Source organism: Carcharodon carcharias, chromosome 20 (genome assembly GCF_017639515.1).
Source record: "Carcharodon carcharias isolate sCarCar2 chromosome 20, sCarCar2.pri, whole genome shotgun sequence".
Lineage (NCBI taxonomy): Eukaryota > Metazoa > Chordata > Chondrichthyes > Lamniformes > Lamnidae > Carcharodon > Carcharodon carcharias.
The window spans coordinates 69,278,091-69,303,459 of record NC_054486.1 but is presented as its reverse complement, the minus strand read 5'-3'; the positions used below and the strand labels follow the sequence as shown (position 1 = coordinate 69,303,459).

Here is a 25,369-nt window from a genome sequence, read left to right as displayed (position 1 = left end):
TTAGATATATAAATTATGCAGGTCAGCGCTAAACATGCAGTTGAGTGGCTGTACACCTCAGCAGGGGATCCAACTAACTCAACTTAAATCTAATCTGCACCACTTAAAGCCAGCTGGCACTTCTTAAAGGTGAGGTTCCAGAACTAGCTACACTCCTAGCCAATCTAATTCCAAAGGTGAGGTGAGAGTGATAGCCCATATAGGCAGCATTTGACCGAATGTGGCATCTAGTAACCCAAGACAATGGGAATCCGAGGGAAAAGCTTTACGCTGGTTGGAGTCATACCTTGCGGAAACGAAGATGTTTGTGGTTGTTGGTGGCAAATCACCTCAACTTCAGGACATCATTGCAGCAGTTCCTTAGGGCAGTGCCTGAGGCCCAATTGTCTTTAATTGCCTTATCAATGACTATCCCTCCGTCATAAGGTCAGAGATGGGGAAGTTTGCTGATACATGCAAAGTGTTCTGTACCATTCGTAACTCCCCAGATATTGAAGCATGCAGCAAGACCTGGGTAACATGTCCTCTTCTGTGCTGCCTCTGCTCCATCTCTCTCTCACAATCAGCATAACCACCAAATCTTGTGAAAGAAAATAAGGGAAATTCTCCCGGTGGGGACTTGGGGGCTGTGGGTGACTGTGAGAGTGGGGGTGGGGGGGAGGGTGCGGTGTGCACTGGCAAGGTGGGGGGTAGTGTGAGAGTGTGGGGGAGGAGACAGAAAAGCAGAGGATGCTAAACTACAGGAGAGAGGGGGTGCAGGATACAGTTGAAGACAAGTGGTAGGCAGGTTTACAGCAATAAGCATTAATAATGTTCTGGGCAAATGTAGGTTAATTAAGGAAAGCCAGCTCAGATTTGTTTAGAGCAAATCTTGCTTAACTAACTTGCTTGAGTTTTTTGATGAGGTAAAGCAAGGGGGTTGTTGAGGGTAATGCTGTTGATGTGGTGAATTGGTTTCCAAAATGCATCTGAGGAGCACCACACAACAGACTTATATGTGAGATATCACGGAGGGAGAGTCCCCCGGATATATTAATCTATGTGAGACAGAGCATACCCCGACCTGTCTCACTCAGGATTCTTGACTAATGCTGACCTACAAGGTATAGATTCATGATTTTTAATCAAGTCAGAGAGTTTATTAAGTATCATACAGAAACACAAAGTTACAACTTAATAACAGCAATAAATATACAGTGAGACTCAGCTCCAATGGTTCTTGCTTCCAGCCTCTCTGGGGCACAGTCTTCTCTTCTTCTTTTGCTCTCTTCTGTTACCGGAGTTTGTCTTCGTCCTCTAGATGTGTGACAATGGTGTTTTGTAGCCCCTCTGTTTTATCTCCATCAAGAGACCCTTGCCATGCCATATTAGACTATAGTGTTATGACCAAAACCGATGCTAATTTCTGTGCAAACCAAATCCCAGAGGGAAACTTGGTTTATAGGCAATAGCCTTTTCTTTTGTATTCTGAAAATGAGAATCTCAGCAGCAAGAAGTCCAGTAACACTTTGGGATTTTAAAAATTAAAAGTAAAAGTTTTATTAACAAGAATAAAAGAAAACTTAAGATTAAAGTTACACAATTAAACTTAGTCTTACAAAACCTTCCCCTAAAAAGACTTTCTACTTGATCAGACCCACAAGTAAACAACTTTCGGACAACATGCCCTTATAGATTCTTAACTATAAAAATCTAGTAATATTACCCAAGGTAAACTGTTGTAACTTCAACAGTGGTATACCACTCAACCCCTTAAACTTGCTTCCACTCTGCTGTGGAAACCCAAACTTTAGGGAAAAAACTGCTCTTTGCAGCCCAAGACTTTTCTGGCTTGACTAAGTGGCTGATTCAAACTGCATCCTCTCCAGCCCAGAGCTCCAGCCATTGCTCCAGTGGCTACATCTCACAGCTCCAGCCCAGCAGCTCAAATTGAAGCTCCAACAGCTATAGCACACAGCTAGAGTAACTCTAAAATATCTGTTTTCCCCTTTCATCTCAGGTTCCATTGTTCTTGCACCTCTTTGAAACTCAAATCCTTTCAAATATAAAATCTTTCATGTCTCTATTTTGTCTTTGCTTTTGGATCAATAAAATATAATATCCCCACTTCTGTTTACCTATGGAACTCCTTCAAGATCCAAACATGTTTCTTGTTATCTCTGACTTCCCTCTGGTATTCAAACAAATTCAACTTTTCTAAAAATGCAAATATTAGATCCAACATATTTACTTGTACCTCAAACCTAACACCTCTATCTTTTTCATGTTTTAAACCCACCCCCCCCCCCCAGATACTCTGTCTCCTATTAATCTCTGCCCAGCTTAATTAAATCATACACACACACACACATACACACACACACACACACTCACACACTCACATACAGCCTTCTTCACAGAATAACACGATACTCCTGAAAAATATTTTTAAAAAACATCCATTTCTCACAATATTCTGTCTTGGCCAATGTGACTGGATCAAGTTGGTGTCATTGATCGTCCATAGACCCTTATGCCCCAACACATAGGCACCAGCAAGTGTTTGTTGTTTTTCCAAAGGTTCTAATATTCACATTTCTGTTAATAGCTCAAATTCGCCAAATTTTCAGTTTCATGTTTATCTTATCTTTTATTTTCTGCAAGCAAGCGCTAAGGGCTTAAGGTCTCCATTTATCTCTTCCATTGTTGCTACAGAAAGGTGTTTAACAGAGTATAGCCTTGGAAAATTCATAATAAAATAAGCATTAACTCAAATAGACTTCCATATATTAGTGCACATAATATATTATTAGTTCTAAATTTACAAGCATAAAATATGTTAAAGCCTGCAAAGTTTCAACCTGCATAACTTTCTCTTTCTCAGTGAGTGGTTTCTCTCACACACACACACATATATTCCAACATTGAGAAAATGACATTTTTCAGCAAAGCAAACCATCATGCTTTTCAGTTATTACAGTTTCATAAGAAAAATATTACAGAATGATTATTATCAACAAACCATAAAAATCTACTAATCCCAACCTGTGAGCAAAGTTAGAGCTCATGGGATAAAAGGGATAGTAACAACATGGATATGAAACTGGCTGAGTGACTTGAAACAGGGAGTAGTGGTCAATAAATGTTTTTTGGACTGGAGAAAGTTTTATAGTAGAGCTCCTCCAGGGGTTAGTGTTAGGATCCCTGCTCTTCCTGATGTATATTAATAACCTAGAACTTGGTGTACAGGACACAATTTCAAAATTTGTTGGCAATGTGAACTTGGATGAATTGTGAACAGTGAGGAGGATAGTGTAGAACTTTAAAAGAACATAGACAGTCTGGTGGAATGGGGGGGACATGTGGCAGATGAAATTTAATGCAGAGAAATATGAAGTGACCATCTCAGAATATTGGTTTGGCCATTTAGGAATGAAGAGAAATATCTTCAGTCCAATGGCTGTGAACTTTTGGAATTCACAACCACAGAGAGCAGTGGATGTTCAGTTGTTGACTGATTTTTGGATACTAAGAGCATCAGGAGATAGTATGGAATAGTGTTTAACTACGATAAAAGATCACCCATGATCTTATTGAATGGAAGAAGCAGACTCAAAGCGAATTGCCTGCTCCTGTTCCAATTTCTTATGTTCTTATGGTAATTGGATCCTCCAGAAGGTGTGTAGGCACTACTGCTGATCTTAGTGTGATGGATTCTGTGTTGTGAGTAGTTATCTTCTCTTATACAACTGAGTATACCGAAAGGCTGCTGATTCAGACTTACCTATGATATAACTATGACAAATGTTCCTTTCCTATTTCTGACAAAGATTGTGCATTTATATATTCTCTTCTATGATTGCAGGATGTCCCAATGTGAATGATTGCTAATCAAGTACTTTTAAACCATAGTTACTGTTGTAAACTGGTATGCAACAAGGTTTCAGAAAGGGTGATGATATAAAAGACCAGAAAATCTGTTTTTGGTGATGTAAGTTGAGGGATATTTGTTGACCAGGAAACTAGAACGCCCCTGCTCTTCTTCAAATAATGACAGAACTTCAACAGCTCCAAGAGCGCAGCATCTCCTCAGTACTGTACTGAAGTGCCTGCTCAAACCTCTGAATTGGGAATTGAACCCATTACATTCAGACTCAGTGAGCCAGGTTTGGCATCTTGACACAGCTTGCAACAGAAGCTGTTACAGGACCATAAATATTTTTGCAGTTGTGTGCATGTCTGACTGTTGAGTAAATGGAAAGGGAGATAAGATGGATAGTGTTCTGTCATAGATTAGGGGAGATCTGTGACTTCACCTTATTTTACCTCTTTGATGATCTTATAGACAGGGTTATTCTGTGTGACTTTGCCATATACTCTCCTCCTGTTTGGACCTTTTGCCTTATGTTAGGTCCCATCTTGTTTCGCAACTTGTGAGGAAGTCTTGACACGTTATAAGCTGAAAGAGCACACAGCCCAGACATGTGCTAAAGCTGTAGCCCAATCTGGGTCTCAATAATTGATAGTTCATCATGCAATTAAGTTGTGTCAAAATACTCTTAAGTATGAAGATCTTTGAAGATGTGACGTGTCAAGTTTTTAATCGTATGTTGAAGCAGCTGTAATTTGTGCCATATGGGTTTGCATGGTCAGCAGTAAATGAGTTGTGAGATGGGCCATTGGTGAACATGTAACAATGTGGCATTATATGGGCCCTATACTTGATAAATGGAACCATTGAATTTAGCTCACCTTGGCATCTTCTTAGTTGTGGTATCTTTTTTTGTACCTTTTCCCAGGTTTTGCAAGTAGCGAACCCAACATTGATCACCACATAATTAATACCATGATTTCAATTTAATATATTTACAGTTCTAATGAAGAACTAGCAGACATGATCCAAAAGGGTAGCAAATCTAAATCTGATGTGGAAGTTTTGAAGCAACTTAAGAAACTGCTGCCAGAAGAACATGAAATAAGCAAGTTTGAGTGCAGTCTTAATACTTTATTTTGCTATTTATACATTTATTATTGTAACATTTTAATTTACCACTTAGAGAGAGAAAACATAATACTTTACAAAGAAAAAAAAGGAAAATTAGCAAATGGAGGCCATTTCTACCTTTGCCTTCTCAATGTGCCCTGGTATGTATGTAACATTATAAATACCAATGATATAACATTGGAAAATTGAAAATATGATTACCTTATCTGCTGCCCTCTCTCCATGTGTTATTTACTTTCCTCTTTAGATTTGGAGGGAGGTACTACCAATAACCAAACAGGAGATTTCTGTGGAGGGAAGAGGGGAGGGGCGGAGAGGTGGGAGAAGGGAATCGAGGGGATGGGGGGAAAGAGGAGAGGGGTAAGGAGGGGAGGGGGAAGAGGAAAGGGCCAGGGGAAAGGGGAGGAGGAAGGTGGAAGGGGGAGAGGGAAAGAGGGGAGAGGAAAGAGGGGAGGGGGAAAGAGGGGATGGGGCAGGGGAAAGAGGGGAGGGGGAGAGGAGTAAGGCAGGAGAGGGGGGAAAGAAGTTGGAGGGGAAGAAGGGAGGAGAGAAGGGGAGGGACATAAGAATGGAATTGGGGAGGGTAATAAGGAGTGTGGGGAGCGGGGAGAGAAGGGAGGGGGAGCAAGAGGTTGGTTAGGGGTGTGGGAAGGGGTGTGGACGGGGTGTGACCCTACACACTGCATACATAATCAGCTCGGACTTAGGAAAATTTTGGCTGTATATATAATCATATTTTGCTGTGATCACTGCAGGATGGCAATTAATAACAATGATGTCAGTTGATAACTGTCATTTGACATCACAAGTATGGTTCTGAGTGAATATGATAGCTAAATGGTCAGTTCTTAGTGAAAATGAAACAGAATGATAGCCAAATGATTGCTTCTGAATGCATGTGATATCAAATGATGACAATATGATTGCATTTGAGAACAACACATTTCAAATGAAGGCAAAACAATTGCAATTGAGGGCAGTTGACATCAAATGAATGTTGTTGAATGCAAATTATGTCAAATGATATGAAAACTTTCGAGTAGGGCTGACACGAATCCACATTCTGTCAGACAATCACCACATGCATCGGAGCATCAAATGTACTGCAGCCTCTTCCCTTCTATACCTCCTCACACCCTCCTCCCCAGCAACATTCAGTGTTGCCTGATCTCTGAATGGTGCAAATGTGTCAATGCACCATTCTAGATACATTTTCAATTTTACCAAGGGAATGAGAAAATCAGACAATTAAGAACTATGTCATATATTAATTTGTTATCATTCCAACAGCTATGAGCTACAGATTGACTACTTGCTGTCATGTGAAGACATAATAGTTTTACAAAACTTTCACCGACTAAATGCAGAATTGATCAAAAAGGCATGTGAAGGTGAGTATTATATGTTCTACTTCAACTATAAAAATGTTTATTTTTCTCAAAATATTTGTTCCTGGTTTTCTAGCTTGTCGCATAATTATGACTTGATAATAGTTAAAATGATGTAACATCTAATTATAGAGCAGTCTGCAAATTAAATGGTTAATTCAAAATCATTGTTTAAAATATCAAAAATTCTCTATGCAAGTAATGAAATCAGGATAAATGCATTCCTTAATGAATGTTTTTCTTAATGAATTCAGTGTGAGATTATTAATACATCTTGCACTTATATAGCAACTATAATGTAGAAAAGTGCTTCACAGAGATGTAAACAGAGGCTCTGGACTGCATCTCATCAACTGCCCTATTAAAATGGCCACCACTCTTCCCCTCCACAACCCCCCCAAGAGTTGCCACCCATTCAGAAGGCTGGTAGCTCCACTGTCTCAGGGATGTCACCGGTTATGGGGGCCACCTTTCAGGCTGTACCTGGAGGAGGATGGACAGACACGTTTATCACCAGGCAAATGGGGTCTGGGGTGCCAGGGCTAGTCAGACAGTCCTGGGTGATGGGATGGTGGATGGTAAGCAAAGGAGGAGCAGCCATTGCCACCTCTGCAGGCCAAAGAATGCCCAAATAGGATGGTACCCCAGCTACTGGTAAAATACCAGCAGAGATAGCAAGAGGCATTTAATTGGTCACTCAGGTGGCTCAGTTGGGGTTTAGGCAGGTGAACTGTCTGCCATCTGCTTGCTGCTGACAAGATGGCATTGCAGCGGGAAGGCGACAGGCATGGATTTCACTTTTTTATCAGCATTTTGCTTTTGTATCACTAGTTACCTCCTTCTCCATGGAAATACAAGGTAATCCTGCTTGCAGGACGGGATCAGATTAGATTTTAGCCTCTTGGGACTGGGCTACAGGCAATGCCGCTCAGAGTTTGCAGCTTCTAATAATTGTCAGCAGACCTGTCAGGTCCAGAGCATTGTAGAATAGCAGAGGATGCAGCCAAGTACATGATACTTCTGTTCCTCAGGACAGCAGTGCATCTTTGACATTATCTATCACACAGCTGTGTACAGATGGCAGGTTGGAGATGACGACAAACAGAAGATCAAGAGCTGAAATCTGCATGACCAAGATACCACGAGAGGGCAGCCACCTCAAATCTATGAGCCTTTTGTAACATAGAGCAATTAATCATCTCTCACGATATTCACAGATTGCACCTCAGAGAAGTACTGGACCAGGAAAAAGAAAGGCATGTTTAATCAGAAAGTAAATTCTAGGGGCTGGATTTTACCGTCGGCGAGCGGGGGTGGGGCCTGCTTGCCAGTGCGTAAAATGATGCATGGTGATGTCGGGCGGAACTCCCAATGTCACTGCGCCCCATTTAAATTTTCAGGAAGGCAGGGACGCAGCAAAATCAGCAGCCGCCCGCTGGCCTGTCAATGGCCTACCAATTGAGGTCATTGACAGAGCAATTAAAGTAATTAGTGGACCTGCCCGTCCAACCTTAGGATTGGTGTGCAGGCCAGGAGCCCCAGCGGGAACTAGAGAAAGCATGAAACCCCATCCACAGGCAGGATGAGGTTTCATGTAGGGTTTTAAAAATTTTAATAAAGATATTTTGGAAATTATGAACATGTTCCAACTCATGTGACATTGTCACATGAGGGGACATGTTAGGGAAATTTTATTTTTCTATTTTTAGCTTTTTTACATTTAGAGGCGATCTCCCTGAGGCTGCACTTAGCCTCAGGGAGATGAGTGCACTCTTTTGTGCGCATGTGCAAAAGAGCGCACTCTCGACTTTAGGAATCCCTCCGCCCCGCCCGTACAGTGAGCACATAGCGCTTCCCTGTGGACATAATGCTGGGCAGGTCTTAAATGGCCCACCCACATAAAATGGCGCCGCACCTCCGATTGGGGGTGCTGATCGGAAGTGCGCCCGTACGTGCCTGCCCATCAACTTCCCCCCCAAGGGGGGGAAAATTCAACCCAAGGTGTGAAGCATGAGTAGGATCACTATTGATCACTGAAAGTAGCTGCAAGGGATAATAGATGGAATATCTAAGCTCCTTTGAGTGGGAGAATTGAGCATGGCACAACTTGCTATTGCGATGTAGGACACATGCGGGATTATATTTTAGATTCCCTCCTGATTTATCAAGGTAGCAAAAATGCTCAAACAAAATACTGCAGAAGCTGGAAATCTGAAATGGAAAATCCTGGAAATATTGAAACAGGTCAGGCAGCATCTGTAAAGAGAATCAGAGCAATAATCTTTCACAAGAACTGGGAAAGATTAGAAATGTAACAGGGTTTAAGCAAGTAAAAAGGGGAAAGGTGGGAAAAGAACTAATGGGAAGATCTGTGATAGGGTGAAAGACAGCTGAGATTAAATGCCAAGAGCCAGACCAAAGGGAGTGGTATTGGGAAAAGTAAAGAAACAAAAGATGTGTCGACAGGAGGTATGAATGGCAAAATGATGAACAACTGACTTCCAAAAGCAAAAGAGAAAGAAAAACAAGAGTAAAAGAAGAAGAAAACAAAATGGGACCAAGATTAAGGTCTGAAATTCTTGAACGCAATGTTGAGTTTGTAAGGTCTTGTTCTCACATCTTTTCTTTCTTCACTTGTCCCATTACCACTCTCTTTGGCCTTACACCACCAACCCCTTTACAACTTAATCTCCCCTGTCTTCCAACCTTTGGCAGACTGTCCCTTGCGTTCTCTTCACCCCTTCCTGCTATCCCTTGCTTAAAACCTATTAATCATTGCTTGTTAATACAGAACTGGAGTATTACTGAAAAAAGGACATGCTGTCAAAACTTTGAAGCATGCAGTATAAATTGTTCCCTTTGAAATTTGGTGTTCTTGCATCTGTTCTGATGAGTGCAAGACTAAAAGTTTTGACAGTATGTCTTTTTTTTCAGCAATAAAATCTATTATTTTTCTAACTTTTCCCTGTTCTTATGAAAGTTAGCTCTGTTTCTCTCTCCACAGATGACATCTGGCCTGCTGAATATTTCTAGCATTTTCTGCTTTTATTATAGCAAAATTGCTACTTTCACATCTCAGTGGTATTCTCTATCTAGTCAATGAGATGTGTATGTGCATTCTCAATTGCCTGTCACTCACAAGTCATCTGGTTGCTTAACTATCTTCTTTGATGAGCTCAGGGCAGAATTACTGAGAACAAAGGCATTAAGACAACTTCCAGAAAATCAGGCATTAATCTGAAGGATTCTTTGCATCTGCTCACATACAATCTGGACATTCTATAATGAAAATTGAGGGGATTAACTGTAGGTGCACACAGTGTTATAAACTTGCCACTGATTGCAGCCAGAACTTTTCATGCTAACATTCTCCATTTTGGTGAGGGTCATTGAATATCTTTCTGCAATATAATCATGTCCTGCGGATAATGCTGGAGGAATTTATTGTTTCAGCTATCACATGCCATGCTCTGCATACCAGTTCTGAATTTTAAAAAAATTAATTCATGGGATGTAGACATCGCTGGCTCGGCTAGAATTTATTGCCCATCCCTAACTGCCCTTGTTCAGAGGGCATTTAAGAGTCAACCACATTGCTGTGGGTCTGAAGTCACATGTAGGCCAGATCAGGTAAGGATTGCAGATTTCCTTCCCCTAAAGGATATTAGTGAACCAGATGGGTTTTTACAACAATTGACAATGGTTTCATTGTCATCATTAGACTTTTAATTCCAGATTTTTATTGGATTCAAATTTCACCATCTGCATAATTTCCTTCCAGTTGGGGAAACATGACATTCTTCCTTCACACCAATTAGCAGCTCCACCATTGTCCCATCACCAAAGAAGAGTGCATTTACCAGTCCGCCTTTTTGACATGATGATGACTTAATTCAACCATTAATCCTCCATGGCACTTAAAATTAAAAAATAGATCTGGCAATACAAACTGGACAAATGTATTCTCTTGGGCTTCTCACAGCAAGTTCCAGGATTCATTTTGCTTCGGTTAACTTTGCTTCCTCTATAATCCCTCCCAGAGTCTCAAATGCATAAGTTTCTTCAGATGGCCATTAAAATTTATGCCCTGTAGTGGTTCCATAATTTCTTGTGCCTTTAACACTGTATCCACCTAGGGATCTCAACACTTGCTCACAAGTTTTCCTCATTCCTTAATGGGCATCGCTGACAAGGCCAGCATTTATTGCTAATTTCTATTTACCCCTGAGAAGGTGGTGGTGAGCCTCCTGCTTGAAACTTCATAATCCATCTGGTGTAGGTCCATCTACCATCTACAATGCTGTTAGGATGGCAGTTCCAGAATTTTGACCCAGCCACAATAAAGGAATGGAGATTAAGTCCCAGGTAGTGGTGTTCCCATGAGTCTTCTGCTCTTGCTCTTCTAGGTAGTAGAGGTCAGAGGTTTGGAAGGTGCTGTCAAAGGAACCTTAGTGAGTGCCTGCAGTGCACCTTGGAGATCGCAGAATGGTTACAGCGCTGAAAGAGGTAATTTAGCTCATCGTGTCAAGTTTAACAGAACCTCCTTGCTTTTGTACTCTATGTCCCTATTAGTAAAGCCTAGGATGCTGTATGCTCTATTAACTGTGCTCTCAACCTGTCCTGCCAACTTCAAAGGCTGATGCACATGTACAACCAGGTCCCTCTGCTCCTGTACCACCTCAGAACTGTATCCTTTATTTAATATTGTCTCTCCGCATTCTTCCTACCATACCAAAATTATTCACACTTCTCTGCATCAAATTTCATCTGCCACTTGTTCGTTCATTCCACCAACTTGTCTATATGCTTTTGAAGTTCTACAATATCCTCCTCACTGTCCACAATCTTTCTAAGTTTCAGATCATCTGAAAATTTTGAAATTGTTCCCTGTACACCAAGGTCTAGATCATTAATATATATCAGGAACAGTAAGGGTCCTAACAATGATCCCTGGGGGAATTCCACCACAAACCTTGCTCCAGTCCAAAAAATAAATATATTAACCACTACTGTGTTTCCTGTTACTCAGCCAATTTCACATCTATGTTTCTACTGAACCTTTTATTCCATGAGTTATATCTCTGCTCACAAGTCTGTTGTGCAGCATTTTATCACATGCCTTTTGGAAGTCCATGTACACCACATCAACAGCATTAACTTCATTAAGCCTCAGCAAAAAACTCCAGCACGATGGTAAACACTGAAGCCACTGTGCATCAGTGGTGGAGGGACTGAATATTTAAGGTGGTGGGTGGGGTGCCAAACAAGCGAGCGGCTTTGTACCAGATGGTGTCAAGCTTCTTGCATGCTTTTGAAACTGCACTCATCCAGGCAAATGGGAAATATTCCATCATACTCTCAACTTGTGTTTTGTAGATGGTGGACAGGCTTTAGAGAGTTGGGAGGAATTACTCACCACAGAATTCCCAGCCTATGACCCGCTCTTGTAACCACAGTATTTATGTGGATGGTCTCTCTAGATTTCTGGTACATGGTAACCCCCCTAGGATGTTGATAGTGGGGATTCTGCAAGGGTAATGCCAAGGAGGTGATGGTTAGATTTTCTTTTGTCAGAGATGGTCATTGCCTGGCACTAGTGTGGCATGTTGTGTGAAAAAAATTACCACTCCCGAGTCTGTAAGCTCCAAGTAACCAAGGACTTTATTTACAAGCATATGCTGGGAAGACACAGCCTGATTCTACAAGGTTAATGTTTTGAGTCCATAGGACTCTTCTTCAGTGCTCTGAAGAAGTCATACAGACTCGATATGTTAACTCTGTTTCTCTCTCCACAGATGCTGCCTGACCTGCTTATTTTTTCCAGTGTTTTCTGTTTTTATTTCAGACTTCTAGTATCCACAGTATTTTGCTTTTATCTGATTCTACAGGGTGTCTCTCTGATACAAAGGCTGAGGACCATATTTATATCTTTTAGTTATCACATTTCACTATACCGCGTAGTACAACCTCCAGTTACATACAGAATTATTCAGGCTGGCGATGTCCTCTGTTATCTCACTGGGAGGCTGGGAATGCCTAGGATCTAACACCTCATAGTCTGTGCTCTGATCACCCTAACATTTGTTTACCCATCTTGTGAAGGTCATTAGTTTTATGACGTGATTGTTAGTTAGGTTTCCACAGTACTGACTATATACCCATCAGGCTTATGTGTTGGCTATATTTCCCATCATGTTTAGAAAGAGGTTCTAAACTACATTTGTCCATTATAAAGCATTTAATACCCTAATCAGTTACCCCACTTCAGACACAAACGTTATCTGTCTCTTATCAGCCCAGGCCTGAATGTTGTCCAGGAGCTGCTGCATGAATGCCCCCAAATATTAAATGACGTCCTGCCATAAGCTCCTCTGTGATCACAAGGGCTCAGATTTCCATCACCGGTGAGCCGAGATGCATCAGCACACCTGGGTTCAGACCCAGTAAAATGTCTCCTAATGTTTCACTTTAGTATTTGCTTGGTTGTTTTTCAATATTATTTGAAGAGCTAGAGGAAAAATTTAAAAACATTATTCATGTAAAAGGTATGTTGAGTGATTAGTACCAGCCTCCAAGATGATTCAAGATCGAAGATGTGGAAACACTCGGCATAGAAAGTACCCATCTCTGTCTTATTGTGTTCCTGGGCCATTTAAAGGATATGTGGAAGCAGCACATCTTAAAAGGCCTAATAGATTATTGCTACATGACCTCTCAGCTGTATACTTATACAGACCTACTGGACTGAGAACAAAAGTTCTAGGGTCCAGCTACCCTGTTTAGGAAAGAGATTTGCATCTGCTTTAGTAGATGCATACACAGAGCTGCCTCTCAGTAGTTGGAACTTTAAATGATTTGACATCCTAAGCTCTTTGCAAACCTGATTCACTAATCACCAGCAGTGACCCTACGCTCCATGTTGTATCAAACCAAAATGGTGCGGGAATACCACCTCCAGCTAGTCTCAATCTGCTTCACTCCAAAATTACTTCTGATTTTATACTGCCAGTTTAGTTTTCAGTTCTAAAATGAAGTTGCTTCATACCAGCATAAGCACGTACTCTAGAGGTTTATGGAGCCAACAGGTCTGTTAAAAAAAACTACCCTGAATTAGAGTTATGGTGTACAGTGCCATGAGATATGACTTTCTGCATTTTCTGTTTTTGCACAGATCTTCTGTCTTCTTCAAGACTACCCCAGTTCTGTCAACTGATTCTTAAAATTGGAAATTTTCTCAACTATGTATGTATAAAACGTGAATGTTACAAAAGTCATTAATTTTTGCAGTACTTCTCAGGAGACTTTTTCATAATGACTAACCAAATTTATTAACTAGTCAGAAAATATACATTGAACATTCCTGCATAAATTGGGCAATGCTATTAAAGTTTGGATTTTCAATTTTATTTTTTTAAAAATTAACTTGTTTTCAAAATTCCCAATCAATCAATTTAAAAAATACACTGGTGCTGAAATTCCTAACTTTTTGCACTGCAGTACAAGTGTATGGTGAGTGCAGAGGGAGCAAATAACTTGGGGGAAGTGTGCATTTAGGCATACTGCCCCAAATTTTCCATGGACCTGAACTGGCTGTCCATTCAAGCTTGATGAAATTTGAGATAAATGTTTGTCCCACATGTATAGGCATTTTAATGAGTACATCACTTTTATTTGGGCCTCTTGGCTAGAAATTCTATTGGTCTAATTTGGCTTTCTTCCTACTCTAGGGCAAAGCTGCATTTGCAGCTAGGTGTAATTATTCAAATGAGCTGGAGTAGAAATTTGGGAGTGCACCATTCCAGAGGGGCAACATTTGCACTAGTAACAATTTGTGTCTTATTGTTGCAAAAAGATATTTTACACAAGAGTGTACACAAATGTGGCAAAGACAAATTTTCCCTAAAATATAGGGGATTTACTGAAACAGGGGGGTAAAAACAGATAAAGACTTGCATTTATATATAATCCTATAGCACCTTCCACAGCCTCAGGAAATCCCAAAGTAATTTTGAATTGTAGTCAATGTTGTAAAGTAGCAAACATAAAGTAGCACTTTTTTTATTACTGGAAAGTTGTAAAAAGCAGAATACATTATCAAGTGAGTTCACCACATCTTTTTCTGGTATCAGGGTAGTGCCACAGGAAATGCAGATGGGTTCAAAATAAACACTGATTAAGCTGAAAGAGACAAAAGCAAACCAGCCACAAGCCACATTACTACATTATGCTGTGGAGGTACAGTAGCATTTCATGTTATGAATCAGATATGTGAAAATTTTTGTATTTCAAGTGTTACACTGCATTTTTCACTTGATTCCTTATAACTGGAGGTTGAAAAATCCTATCCAGGCCTCCTAAATCTTCCTGATGACCTCAAATCAGCATCAAAAGCAGCAAGGTAGGAATTTTAAGTTGTCAGCTGGCAATGACCATGGTACCTTTAGCACACAACCAATAACCACACTCAATACACTAGGTTTTACTTGAACTGCATGGTGGGGGTATGCATTCGACGTCCAGCTACAAATGTTCAAAAACTCATTTGTGCATGAATAGTTCTTGATTTCAGACATGCATTCAAAGGGTAACGTGATGTTTTATTTCAAACCTAAACTGCCTCCCCCTCCTCCCCAATGTAACAAACTTTTTCCCCCCAAAATGACTGACCAAACAGTTAACCTGTTTCTATTTTTTTGGTAAAGTCACTACATATTACTACTACCCTCCCACTGCCTAGGCCTAAATCACTGTATCGGCTGGTATAAAAATTATTATGGATAATCAGCCTGTGAATTCTTCCACTTCTTCACACCGTAGGGTGGTGTGAAGGTGCCACAACAACAGCCAGTCACCAGATATGTAAAAGTAGCTCAGGGTAATTTTTCATCCCTCCCTTTGAGGAAATGCCTGGCTTTCAATCAGTGCTGCCAATAATGTTAAATAATTGATCAGGGGAAAATCATGGATATAAATCTGTGTCCTATTATCTCATGGGACAAAGCACTGCAACTTGCTGTAACTGAACAAATTTCAAATAGAGTACAGATCTTTAAGGATTACAGCAGTATTTCTGTACCACACTAAAAATAATACAGGATTAAACCTGTATTTTGTAACTTTATAACTGGAACCTTGCAAATTTGTGCAATGTTTTTACTGATTACTAAGAGTAGAATTTTAATTATGGCGTGCCGTTCCTGGTGATGGAACAGGAAGTGGTTGCCAATTTCACTCTCTTGCTTTTTGCTGGTTCCCATGCAATTCCAATTAAATTCAAAGTACAGTGGCGTGCAGGGGAGACACGTGCAATCATGTGGTGGGGGAAGCTTTCCAGTGGTGAAACCCATTTCCCACATTTGCAGGCCCCATAAAATCCTTCCCTCCCTGCCCCCTTAGTGTGAAAAAGATGTGGCTTGAACAGCACTGAGAGATCTTTATAACTTCTGACTGGTTTCTCTGCAGTATTAAAGTTGACTCAATCCAGTCTGAAGTAAGCAGCATTTCACACCGTTTGGAGAAGATCAGTGTTGACATTGCCTCATCTTTGGATGATGTGAAATTACAATTCAGAATTCCAATTCAGGTAAGCTAATATCCAACGCTAAGTTAACTTCCTCAAAATCACATTTATAATGTTCCACTATTAACAAGAATTAATTGCCAGCTAGGTCTCACTACATTTGAGGAGCTCAAGAATCTTCTGAAGGCTATATCGTACAAAAGAAACCAGGTGGCTGAATATTTCTGTGAACATCAAAATAAGTTTTCACTGGATGAATTTTTTGTCACAATCAAAACATTCAGAGAACTGTTCTTGCAAGCAATAAAGGTAAGCAAAATTGTAATATTGGCACAAAAAGTGACTAACTGGCTTACTTTCCTTAGAGCTACTCCTCTGCCACACTTGTGTAATTCTTTCTAATTCTGAATGTAGGATAATAAACAAAGAAAAGAAAAAAACAGCCAAAATTAAGAGAAGAGAGCAACAACTTGCTATGCAAGGAGCAATCAGGAAAAATGAACCAAATGATTATAGCAGTAAGTTTAGAGGCTTAGTATTAACAAATTTATTCATTAAATATAAGGTTTATGTTTTATTCTGAAAAATAAAGTTTTAGGCCCAAAAAGGATGCAGACCACTGTTAGAAACTTTTTATATCACCCCTCTTAAGGATGCCAAAATAAGGGAAGAAGAATGTGTGCCTGTCTCTGGGAGTCCTGGTCATGATCCAGAGCTGTGAGTTTTGAAATTTTAATACGAGGAAGTGGTGCTGTTTTACTGATGGACTGCAATACTTGTTGACACAAATGTCAATGTTGGCCTTTTGGCAGACACAGTGGAGGAAGAGGAGAGATGTTGGACATGACTGTTAGTGCAGGAATGCAGAGATTGTTTAGATGAAATCTTAATGGTGGGGTGGGGGGGTGGGGGTGGAGGAAAAGTCAGTCCCAAACCGACCAACTTTAAATAAGGCTGCCCTGCGGTGATGACATTCCAGGGGCAGCCTTAACGAGCTGAGAGTGGGACTTCTACCCCTCAGTGGAAGGAAGTCCTGCCCTCAAGCGCTGCCAGCCAATCAGATTTGCTAGCTCCTCTTGCAGTTCCAGCAATGCCAGAAGTCACTAGTGGGCATTTCAGGACTGCAAGGAGGCCCCAGGAAGATGACCCTGGAAACCAGGCCCCAGCTTTTAGGGCAGGGAGGGATCAAACACCCTTTGGGAGGGGGCGGGGGGTGGGTTTTGGAGGCCAAGTAGGGAGGCTTAATTTATGGGCTTAATCTCACCACTGCTGCTATTCTACTTGGCAACCTTCCTGCCGGCTCAAGGATGTCCTCCTGTTCATGTACCCTCTCCCCCATGTAGGGCCCTGATGGCGGCAAGGGCTAACCCTCCACACTTCACATCAACCCCTCTGCCCTCACTTATCGAGGCCTGCCTGACTAGTCAGGGGAGGAGGTGCCCCTGATGTGCAAAGGCATCCCCTTCCTTCCCATCTTTTCATACACATGGGTGAAAAGATGGTCTTCTCACCTGACACAGCCACCAGGGACAATGGTCACCCACTGGAACAGGGGCTGGGATGAGGAGCATTGCTGGAGGCTTGAAGGAGAGGTATGTGGGGCAGCTTCGCCAGGACTAGTCAGGCAGGCCTCGATAAGTGAGGGGAGAGGGGTTGATGTGAAGTGTGGAGGGTTAGCCCTTGCCGCCATCAGGGCCCTACATGGAAGAGAGGGTACATGAACAGGAGGACATCCTTGAGTCGGCAGGCAGGTTGCCAGGTAGAATAGCAGCAGTGGTGAGATTAAGCCCATGAATGACCCTTAATTGGCCACTAAAGGCCTCATCTGGCCTAGGGCAGGCCCACCTCTGATTTAATCAAGCAGAATTGGGAAGACAACGAGCTCTCCATCCTGTGCCTTTCCCCTCCACCCCACCTCCTAGCCTGTTCACAGTTTGAGGTACTAAATTCCTCCAAATGTGTGTTCAGACTCCCCTATACTTTTCTGACCCGTAACCGACTTCCCTGCTGCATGGGGTCTGTTAGGATAAGACGTTGCCCATAATTTCTAGGGCTTCTGCAATTTCTGTGCCCAGAACCATAGGATGCATCTTGTTGGGCCCTAGTCCTTCCTTTGCTTTCAACTTAACTAATTTCCTAAAAAGTTCCTTCTTTCCAACACATCAGTCACCTCACAATAACTTCAGGATTCACATTCTTTCTGATACACTTCTCTTTAGCAAAGCTCAATGTAAAATAAATATGTTCCCTGTTTTTGATCATCTAAAAATTAACAGTTCTCTCCTCTAACCCACTTTAATTTTAATAATTCTTCTTCAATGATATATATGTAAAATACCTTACTGTTTCTTTTGATGTCCTTTTTGAACTCACTCTTAGATTATCTTTTGTTTACTGGTTGTAGACACAACACCTTTTGACTAACTGCAAGTCTCAGAGCACTCTTACACAAGCACCTCCATATATGCAATTCATGAGACAATTGTATCAATTTTCCTCTGCCTTTCTCCCAAATAAGGTGCAATGCAGAATAATGGTTGCTAAACCTTTGCTCCCATCTGCTTCTGAAAAGTACTGTGCCCATACTTCCTGTTATCCTGATATTTTCTAATAACTGTACCTGGCTATACCTGAAGTCACTGCAATGAAACTTCCATGCAAATTAATACTTCACACACAGATTTTCTCTTATAATACTGGATGCAGTTTTAGGTCAAAACGTGGGGCTACTGCTTCCTGAGCTATTGTATAAGTGCTATCTCTATTATGGAACAGATTGGGGTTGTTATGAAAAATCATTGACCGAGAAATTTGGAAGTGAACATTTCCGGGCACTCCATGATGAGATCCAAGACACCTCCTGATATTGCAGGGGTTGGAGAACATAGAAAAGGTTCCAACATAGAAAAATGAATACTTCATAACATCATAATCTGTTACTTTTCTTTCTGCTCAAGCATGCATCACCACCGTAACTTAATTATTTTCCCCAATCTCAACATTCAGATGAGGAGAACAATTGAATCGTAGAATGTTCAGAATTCAAAAAGGTTTTTCAGTTCTTCCTTCTAGTTCTACAATTTCTCAATTTATCCATTTTTTCCTGCAAATACTTCAGAGAGCCTGAACAATCATTCTAAACTATTTGAACTCTGTGTTTCATATTTCTGGTATGTAACAATTATTCTCATTTCAAAACAGATGACTGTTCTGGAATTGTGAGAAACTAGTATCCAAGAAGTGCTCTATATTACAAGGTAGGTGTAAAAGTGCTGGAACATACAGTCAACTCCTCTTAATTGTTCACCTAATTTATCTTCAAATTAGAAAGGCAAATGGGACCTCGGCCTTGATTGCAAGGGGGTTGAAGTACAAAAGTAGGGAAATCTTGCTTGCCTACTAGGGAAGGACAAGGGCAGCAGATTGATGGGAACACCACCGCCTGGAAGTTCCCCTCCAAGTCACTTACCATCCTGACTTGGAAATATATCGCCGTTCCTTCACTGTTGCTGGTTCAAAGTCCTGGAACTTCCTTCCTAATAGCACTGTGACTGCAACAGTTCAAGAAGCTCACCACCACCTTCTCAAGGGCAACCAGGGATGGGCAATAAATGCTGGCCCAGCTAGCGAAGCCCACTTCCCATGAATGAATAAAAAAAACTGTACGGGGTGTGGGGGAAACCGTACCTGCAGTACTGTGTATAGTTTTGGCCTCCTTATTTAAGGCAGGATATATTTGCAATGGAGGCAGTTTAGAGATGGTTCACAATATCGGTTCCTAGGATGAATTGGTTGTCTAATGAGGAAAAGTTTAGCATGTTGGGCCAATACTCATTGGAGTTTAGAAGAATGAGGTAATTGCTTCTGAAGGGGCTTGACAAGGTAGATGCTAAATTACTGGTGGTGAAAGCTCGAAGTTCTGATATGGCTCACTGCTATTGTCACAAATGTTTAAATTTACCACTCCATTGTCTGTCTTGCCTCTACACCATCACAGACAGGGGAGCTGTACTACTGAGCCTTTCTTACTCTATGGAACAAAACAAAATAATTGAAAAAAATTGTTTGAGGTTTGTCTTCATATCTGAAACATGTAACTTTTGTTTTTGTTTGATAGTTGAAGAATTATGGAGCAATATGAAAGATGACCCTGTCAAATTAGTGAACTTCTGAATTATTATCCACACTCAAATCCATTTGTAGAATTTACTATATTTTAACTATAAAGCTTTGTAGTGAATGGAGTTAGCAATATAACCCTTCAAGTTGTAATAATTCAGGTGCTTTGTAGATATTGTATAAACATGTAGTCGATCATCAATGTTTTCTAATAGACCACACGGGGTTGTCAATTCTGGATACCTGCACAGCTTAAATGCGACACAGATAATAAAATGTAAATAAATATGTACCAGAAAAAATACGAATTGCATATGGTTGTGTTAACTATTGCAAAACTTACTGCACTGCTTTAAAAAAAAATTGTTTATTCACATCCCAATGACATGTCTGTTCAAGAACATTAACACAGCATTTCTGCTTGTTGTCATAAAGTTCTCACTGCTCTAGGTCTCAGCACAATCACTTCTTGACAATCTATTTTATTTTTACTCGTTCATGGGATGTGAGCGTCACTGGCTAAGCCAGCATTTATTGCCCACCCCTAGTTGCCTTCATTCAGAGGGCATTTTTAAGAGTCAACCACATTGCTGTGGGTCCGGAGTCATATGTAGGCCAGACCATGTAAGGATGGCAAATTTCCTTCCCTAAAGCACATTAGTGAACCAGGTGGGTTTGATAACCTAGCCACTTCACATGAGGAGAAGCTGGGAATTTGCCCCAGCATTAATACATAAACCTGCCTCAGTCGAGTACTGTAGCCTGTGATTCACCTCAGAGTTTGCCAATTAAGATCTCTTCTCTTAAAACACTGACTCATTAACATTAGCCTGAAGCCAATTCTAGGGTAACGGGGAGTGCGCAAATGAATTGAGTGGCAATGAGAGTGGCGATTGGGATAGAATCTAAAACACATTCTTGCTTCTCTAGGCTTCACGAGAATGTTGGGGTTTTTTTCAGATTTACCTTTGTGGACATCTAATCTGAAGAGAGCCTTCTCAACAGCAGCCACTATTCTGAGATACAGGCTAGGTTAAACATAGCACCGTCATAACATACTTCATATCCCAAATATGCTGTTATTCATACAGAAGATAAATCAATGATGTAAATTTGAGTTTAGTGGTATCAGTTGCTCCTTCAAGTGATCCTGTTCCCTGCTATGTTTTACACACTGCCCTGCATCTGCTAGTATCGCAGCAATGCCTGGTCATGTAAGAATGAAATCCCCTGGTGATGTGAACCACATTTCTAGAGTCTAAAGGGAACTCCTGCTCCTCCAGGCTTCACAAAAATGTTTTTTCAAACTTACCTTTTGTAGATATAATAGTACCCTTAGCCTGAAGAACAATCTACAGCAGCCAGAATTCTATTTGTGCATGAACAATTAAAAGGCTTGTTTATGCATGCACTTTCTTTAAGTGTCTCATTTACTTCCTGTCAGCACTATTTTTGTAATGCATCTTCTGACATGCTATTTCCATCATGCCTGTCTGTCATGTTTATCAGCCACAATAAGTCTTAAACTAAAAATGTGGGGTTGTGTGGGGGGGGGGTGGTTAGGTGAGGGAAAATTTATAAATCTAAAGAGAAAGGTCAAGGCCTTGGAGCAGTGTGGGGGTTGGTTAGCTTCGATGGCTAGAATGTGATGCAGAATGACACAGCAGTGCAGGTTCAATTCCTGTACGAGGTGTGGTAGTTCATGGAGATCTGCCTCCTCGTCTTGTGGCATGCTTGATGGAGAGCAGTGTCCATCAAGCTATATATTACGAATTGTCTCTCTCTAAAGGAGAGAGATGCCTAAGGTCCTTGTGGACTATTGCTAACAACCTTGTTTTGTTACCTTATGGAGTGATTCAGGTAAAGATAAGCAAAGTATGATAGGAAAAGACAAGAATGCCAATAGAACATCAGTTAATAAGGTCAAATCAGGGAAAAAGGTAAACAGTTAAAATTAAAGACACTTTATCTGAATGCACAAAGTGTTCATAACATTATAGACAAATTGATGGTGCAAATAGAAATAAATGGGTTTGATTTAATAGCCAGAATTTAAACCTACTCAAAACTCATTCACTTCCAGAGTGAAAATTGGGCCCTGTGGTTTGCATGGTGACCAAGGTTGGGATTAAATATTCCAGGGTATTTGACATATGAAAAGGTAGACAAAATGGAAAAGAGGTGGGGGTTGCCCTAATAATAAGGGGTGACACAGAATCATGGAGTAATGGAACAGTTCTGGCCGTCGTGTCCATGCTGGTTCTCCATGAAAGCTACTCAGCTACTCCCACTCCTCTGCCTTTTTGCCGTAGCTCTGCAATTTTTTTTCAAATTATCCAATTTCCTTTTGAAAGCCATGATTAAATCTGCCTCCACTACATTTTCAGATCCTAAACAATTACTGTGTAAAAGGTTTTTCTTCATGTCACTATTGTTTCTTTCACCAATCACCTTAAATCAATGTCCTCTGGTTCTCAATTCTTCTGCCAATAGGACAGTTTCTCCCTATCTACCTTATCTAGACCTCTCATAATTCTAAACATCTCAATTAAATTGCCTCTCACTCATCTCTTGCCTAAAGAGAACAGCCCCAGATTTGTCAATCTATCTTCGTAACATAGGATTACATATGATATATGGCACAAAAACAGGCCATTCAGCCCAGCTAGTTCATGCTGGCTTTTATGCTCCACTCAAACCTCCCCTCATCTGTTCTCATCTAAACATATCATTGTGGCCCTCTCTTCCTTTCTCCCTCAAAAGCTTGTCTCACTTCCCCTTAAAGGCATCTTAAGAGTCATTTATAGCACAGAAGGAGGCATTCAGCCCATTAAGTACACATCAGCTCCCTGTGGAGTTATCCTGTCAATTCCACTCCCCTGCCTGATCTCTGTAGCCCCTCGAATTTCCTTTTGAAATTATTGATTTTTTCTACTTCCACCACATTCGTGTGCAGCGAATTCCAGGTTATTATCAGCCACTGCGTAAAAATGTTCCACCTCACATTCCCCCTTCATCTCTTGCCCAAAATCATAAATCTGTGTTGCCTAGTCCTTGTACCATCAGCTAATGGGAAGAGGTTTTCCTTAGAATCAAAGGTTGGCAGGAAGAACAATGGGCTACCTTTAAACAAGAGATAGTTTGGGCACAGTCAAAATATAATCCCATGAAGGGGAAGGATAGGGAAACAAATCCAGAGCTCCTTGGATGACAAAAGAGGTGGAGGTTAAGATGAAGAAGTGTGCTTATGACAGATGTCAATGGGATAATACAATTGAGAACCAGGCTGAATATAGAAGGTTCAGAGGGGAAGTGAAAAAGCAAATAAGAGAAGGAAAAGGGGATATGAAAAGAGATTGGCAGCTAACATAAAAGGTAATCCCAAAGTCTTTTATAGGCACATAAGTAGTAAAATGGCGGCAAAAAGGTAGGACCGATTAGGGACCAAAAAGGGGATTTACACAGAGAGGTGGGGGACATAGATGAGTTATTAAATGAAGACACTGCATCTTTCTTTAGGAAGAAGATGCTAACCAGGCCATTGTGAAAGAAGAGGTAATTCAGACATTTGAGAGTTTAAAATTGATAAGGAGGTGAGTATTGAATAGGCTGTCTGTGCTTAAAGTTGATAAGACACCAGGAACCAGACAAGGTGAATCCACATAGCATTGTTACAATCCCTGTAGAGACTGATAACTTTTGAAAAATTATTTGAATTTTCAGTGACTGCCTTAAAGGATCATATGAGAAGATTTCAAGTTTTAAGATTTTTACTGTAACAAACTAAAAGCAACATTCACTAAACATTAATTGTTTGGCAATTTATACTCTAAACTACAGAAAATAAATCCCCCATTTAGCTTTTAACATAACCAAAATCCCACGCCATGATTAGACTACATTGTCCCTTAAGTGGACATCTTATTGTCCTGGAACCAGTCCAAAGTTATTTTTGGCTTCTGATGGCATGCTTCCTTTTCCTTTCCCAGCTGGATAACTTCTAATCCCATAACTGACCTTCACTTTGAGGGTTATACTAGAGATTCTTCCATCTAACCTACGCCAGGTGAATCTTCAAGCCTCCTTTAAATTCTCATGAACTTGGTCTCTTCAATCTGAGCATGAACTCCCACCCATGTTATGCAATTTCTCTGCTTCAGGTATAAGTCTGACTGCTTCTGTCTCCTCTCTGTCTCTTAGATGGCTGTAGATTGACATGTTTCTGTGAGGTTTAGTGATACCTTAGAAAGCCCACAACACAAAACTACAATAGCTTTCTATCTGCTTTTCCCTTCTTAAAACTCATCTGCATGGCAACGTGAATTACATGGGCCTTATATCCAAGCAGAAATGCTAAATAGCTATCTTTCAACTCCATTCTATCTTGAAATTAAACAGACAGTTTAAAGTATAACCAGTTATAAAGCCTAACATTCCTAACACCTCCCTGTGAGGCTTGGAGATTAACAGTCTAATCAGTCAGCTCAACTGCTTTTGCCATTGTCTACAGGTGTGAACATCTTGCACCTTCTACCCATTAGGTCAACCTGAGCCCCACTGTCCGCTCAGTAAACAAGCACCAACCCTTGTTGTCAGGCAGAATTCAGAACAGGTCATATGAACCCCTTCATTCCTCCATTTTGCCTTAAATTAAAGAGGCATTCCCAAAACATAACAATCTTATAAACTTCATATTTGTAACACTATTCATTTCAACCACTCCCTGTGACAGCTCATTCCACAGGTTAGAGGCAACTGAAGTCCCTTATCCCTTTTTCTGCACCGTCTGCACATAAGGAGAATGGTGAGGAAGGATCTAGGTTTGGAAGCACTGGAAGCAGGAACAGTGTGGGCAGAGATAAGAAATAACAAAGGTTGTAAAATGCTGTTTACAAGCCCCCTAATCGTAGATCTACTGTTGGACAGAGTCTTAATCAAGAAATAAGAGCAGCTTGTGACAAAGGCAACCACAAAGGAAAAGTGGGGATGTTCACTGATGATTGCACAATGTTCAGCACCGTACGCAATTCCTCAGATATTGAAGCAGTCCATATCCAAATGCAGCAAGAACTGGACAATATCCAGGCTTGAGACAAGTGGCAAGTAACATTCCCATCACACAAGTGCCAAGCAGTGACCATCTCAAACAAAAGAGAATCTAACCATCGCTCCTTGACATTCAATGGCATTACCATCGTTGAATCCCCCGCTATCAACTTTCTGGGGGTTAACAGTGACCAGAACCTTAACTGGACTAGCCATATAAATACTATGGCTATAAAAGCAGGTCAGGCACTAGGAATCTTGCAACGAGTAACTCACCTCCTGACTATCCAAAGCCTGTCCACCATCTACAAG

The 25,369-nt window shown here is 40.8% G+C and overlaps 1 protein-coding gene across 1 annotated transcript in view; it reads left to right on the top strand.

Annotated features, from left to right (window-relative positions):
* inf2 (inverted formin 2) overlaps positions 1-15,082 on the top strand; it is a 59,953-nt gene extending 44,871 nt beyond the window's left edge. The window contains 7 exon segments of the mRNA XM_041214192.1: positions 4,852-4,958; positions 5,043-5,124; positions 6,275-6,375; positions 13,544-13,614; positions 14,502-14,536; positions 14,538-14,607; positions 14,703-15,082. Of these exon segments, the coding sequence (XP_041070126.1) occupies positions 4,852-4,958; positions 5,043-5,124; positions 6,275-6,375; positions 13,544-13,614; positions 14,502-14,536; positions 14,538-14,607; positions 14,703-14,774 (538 nt within the window). The 3' untranslated portion in view covers positions 14,775-15,082.
* Positions 15,083-25,369: the final 10,287 nt, after the last annotated feature.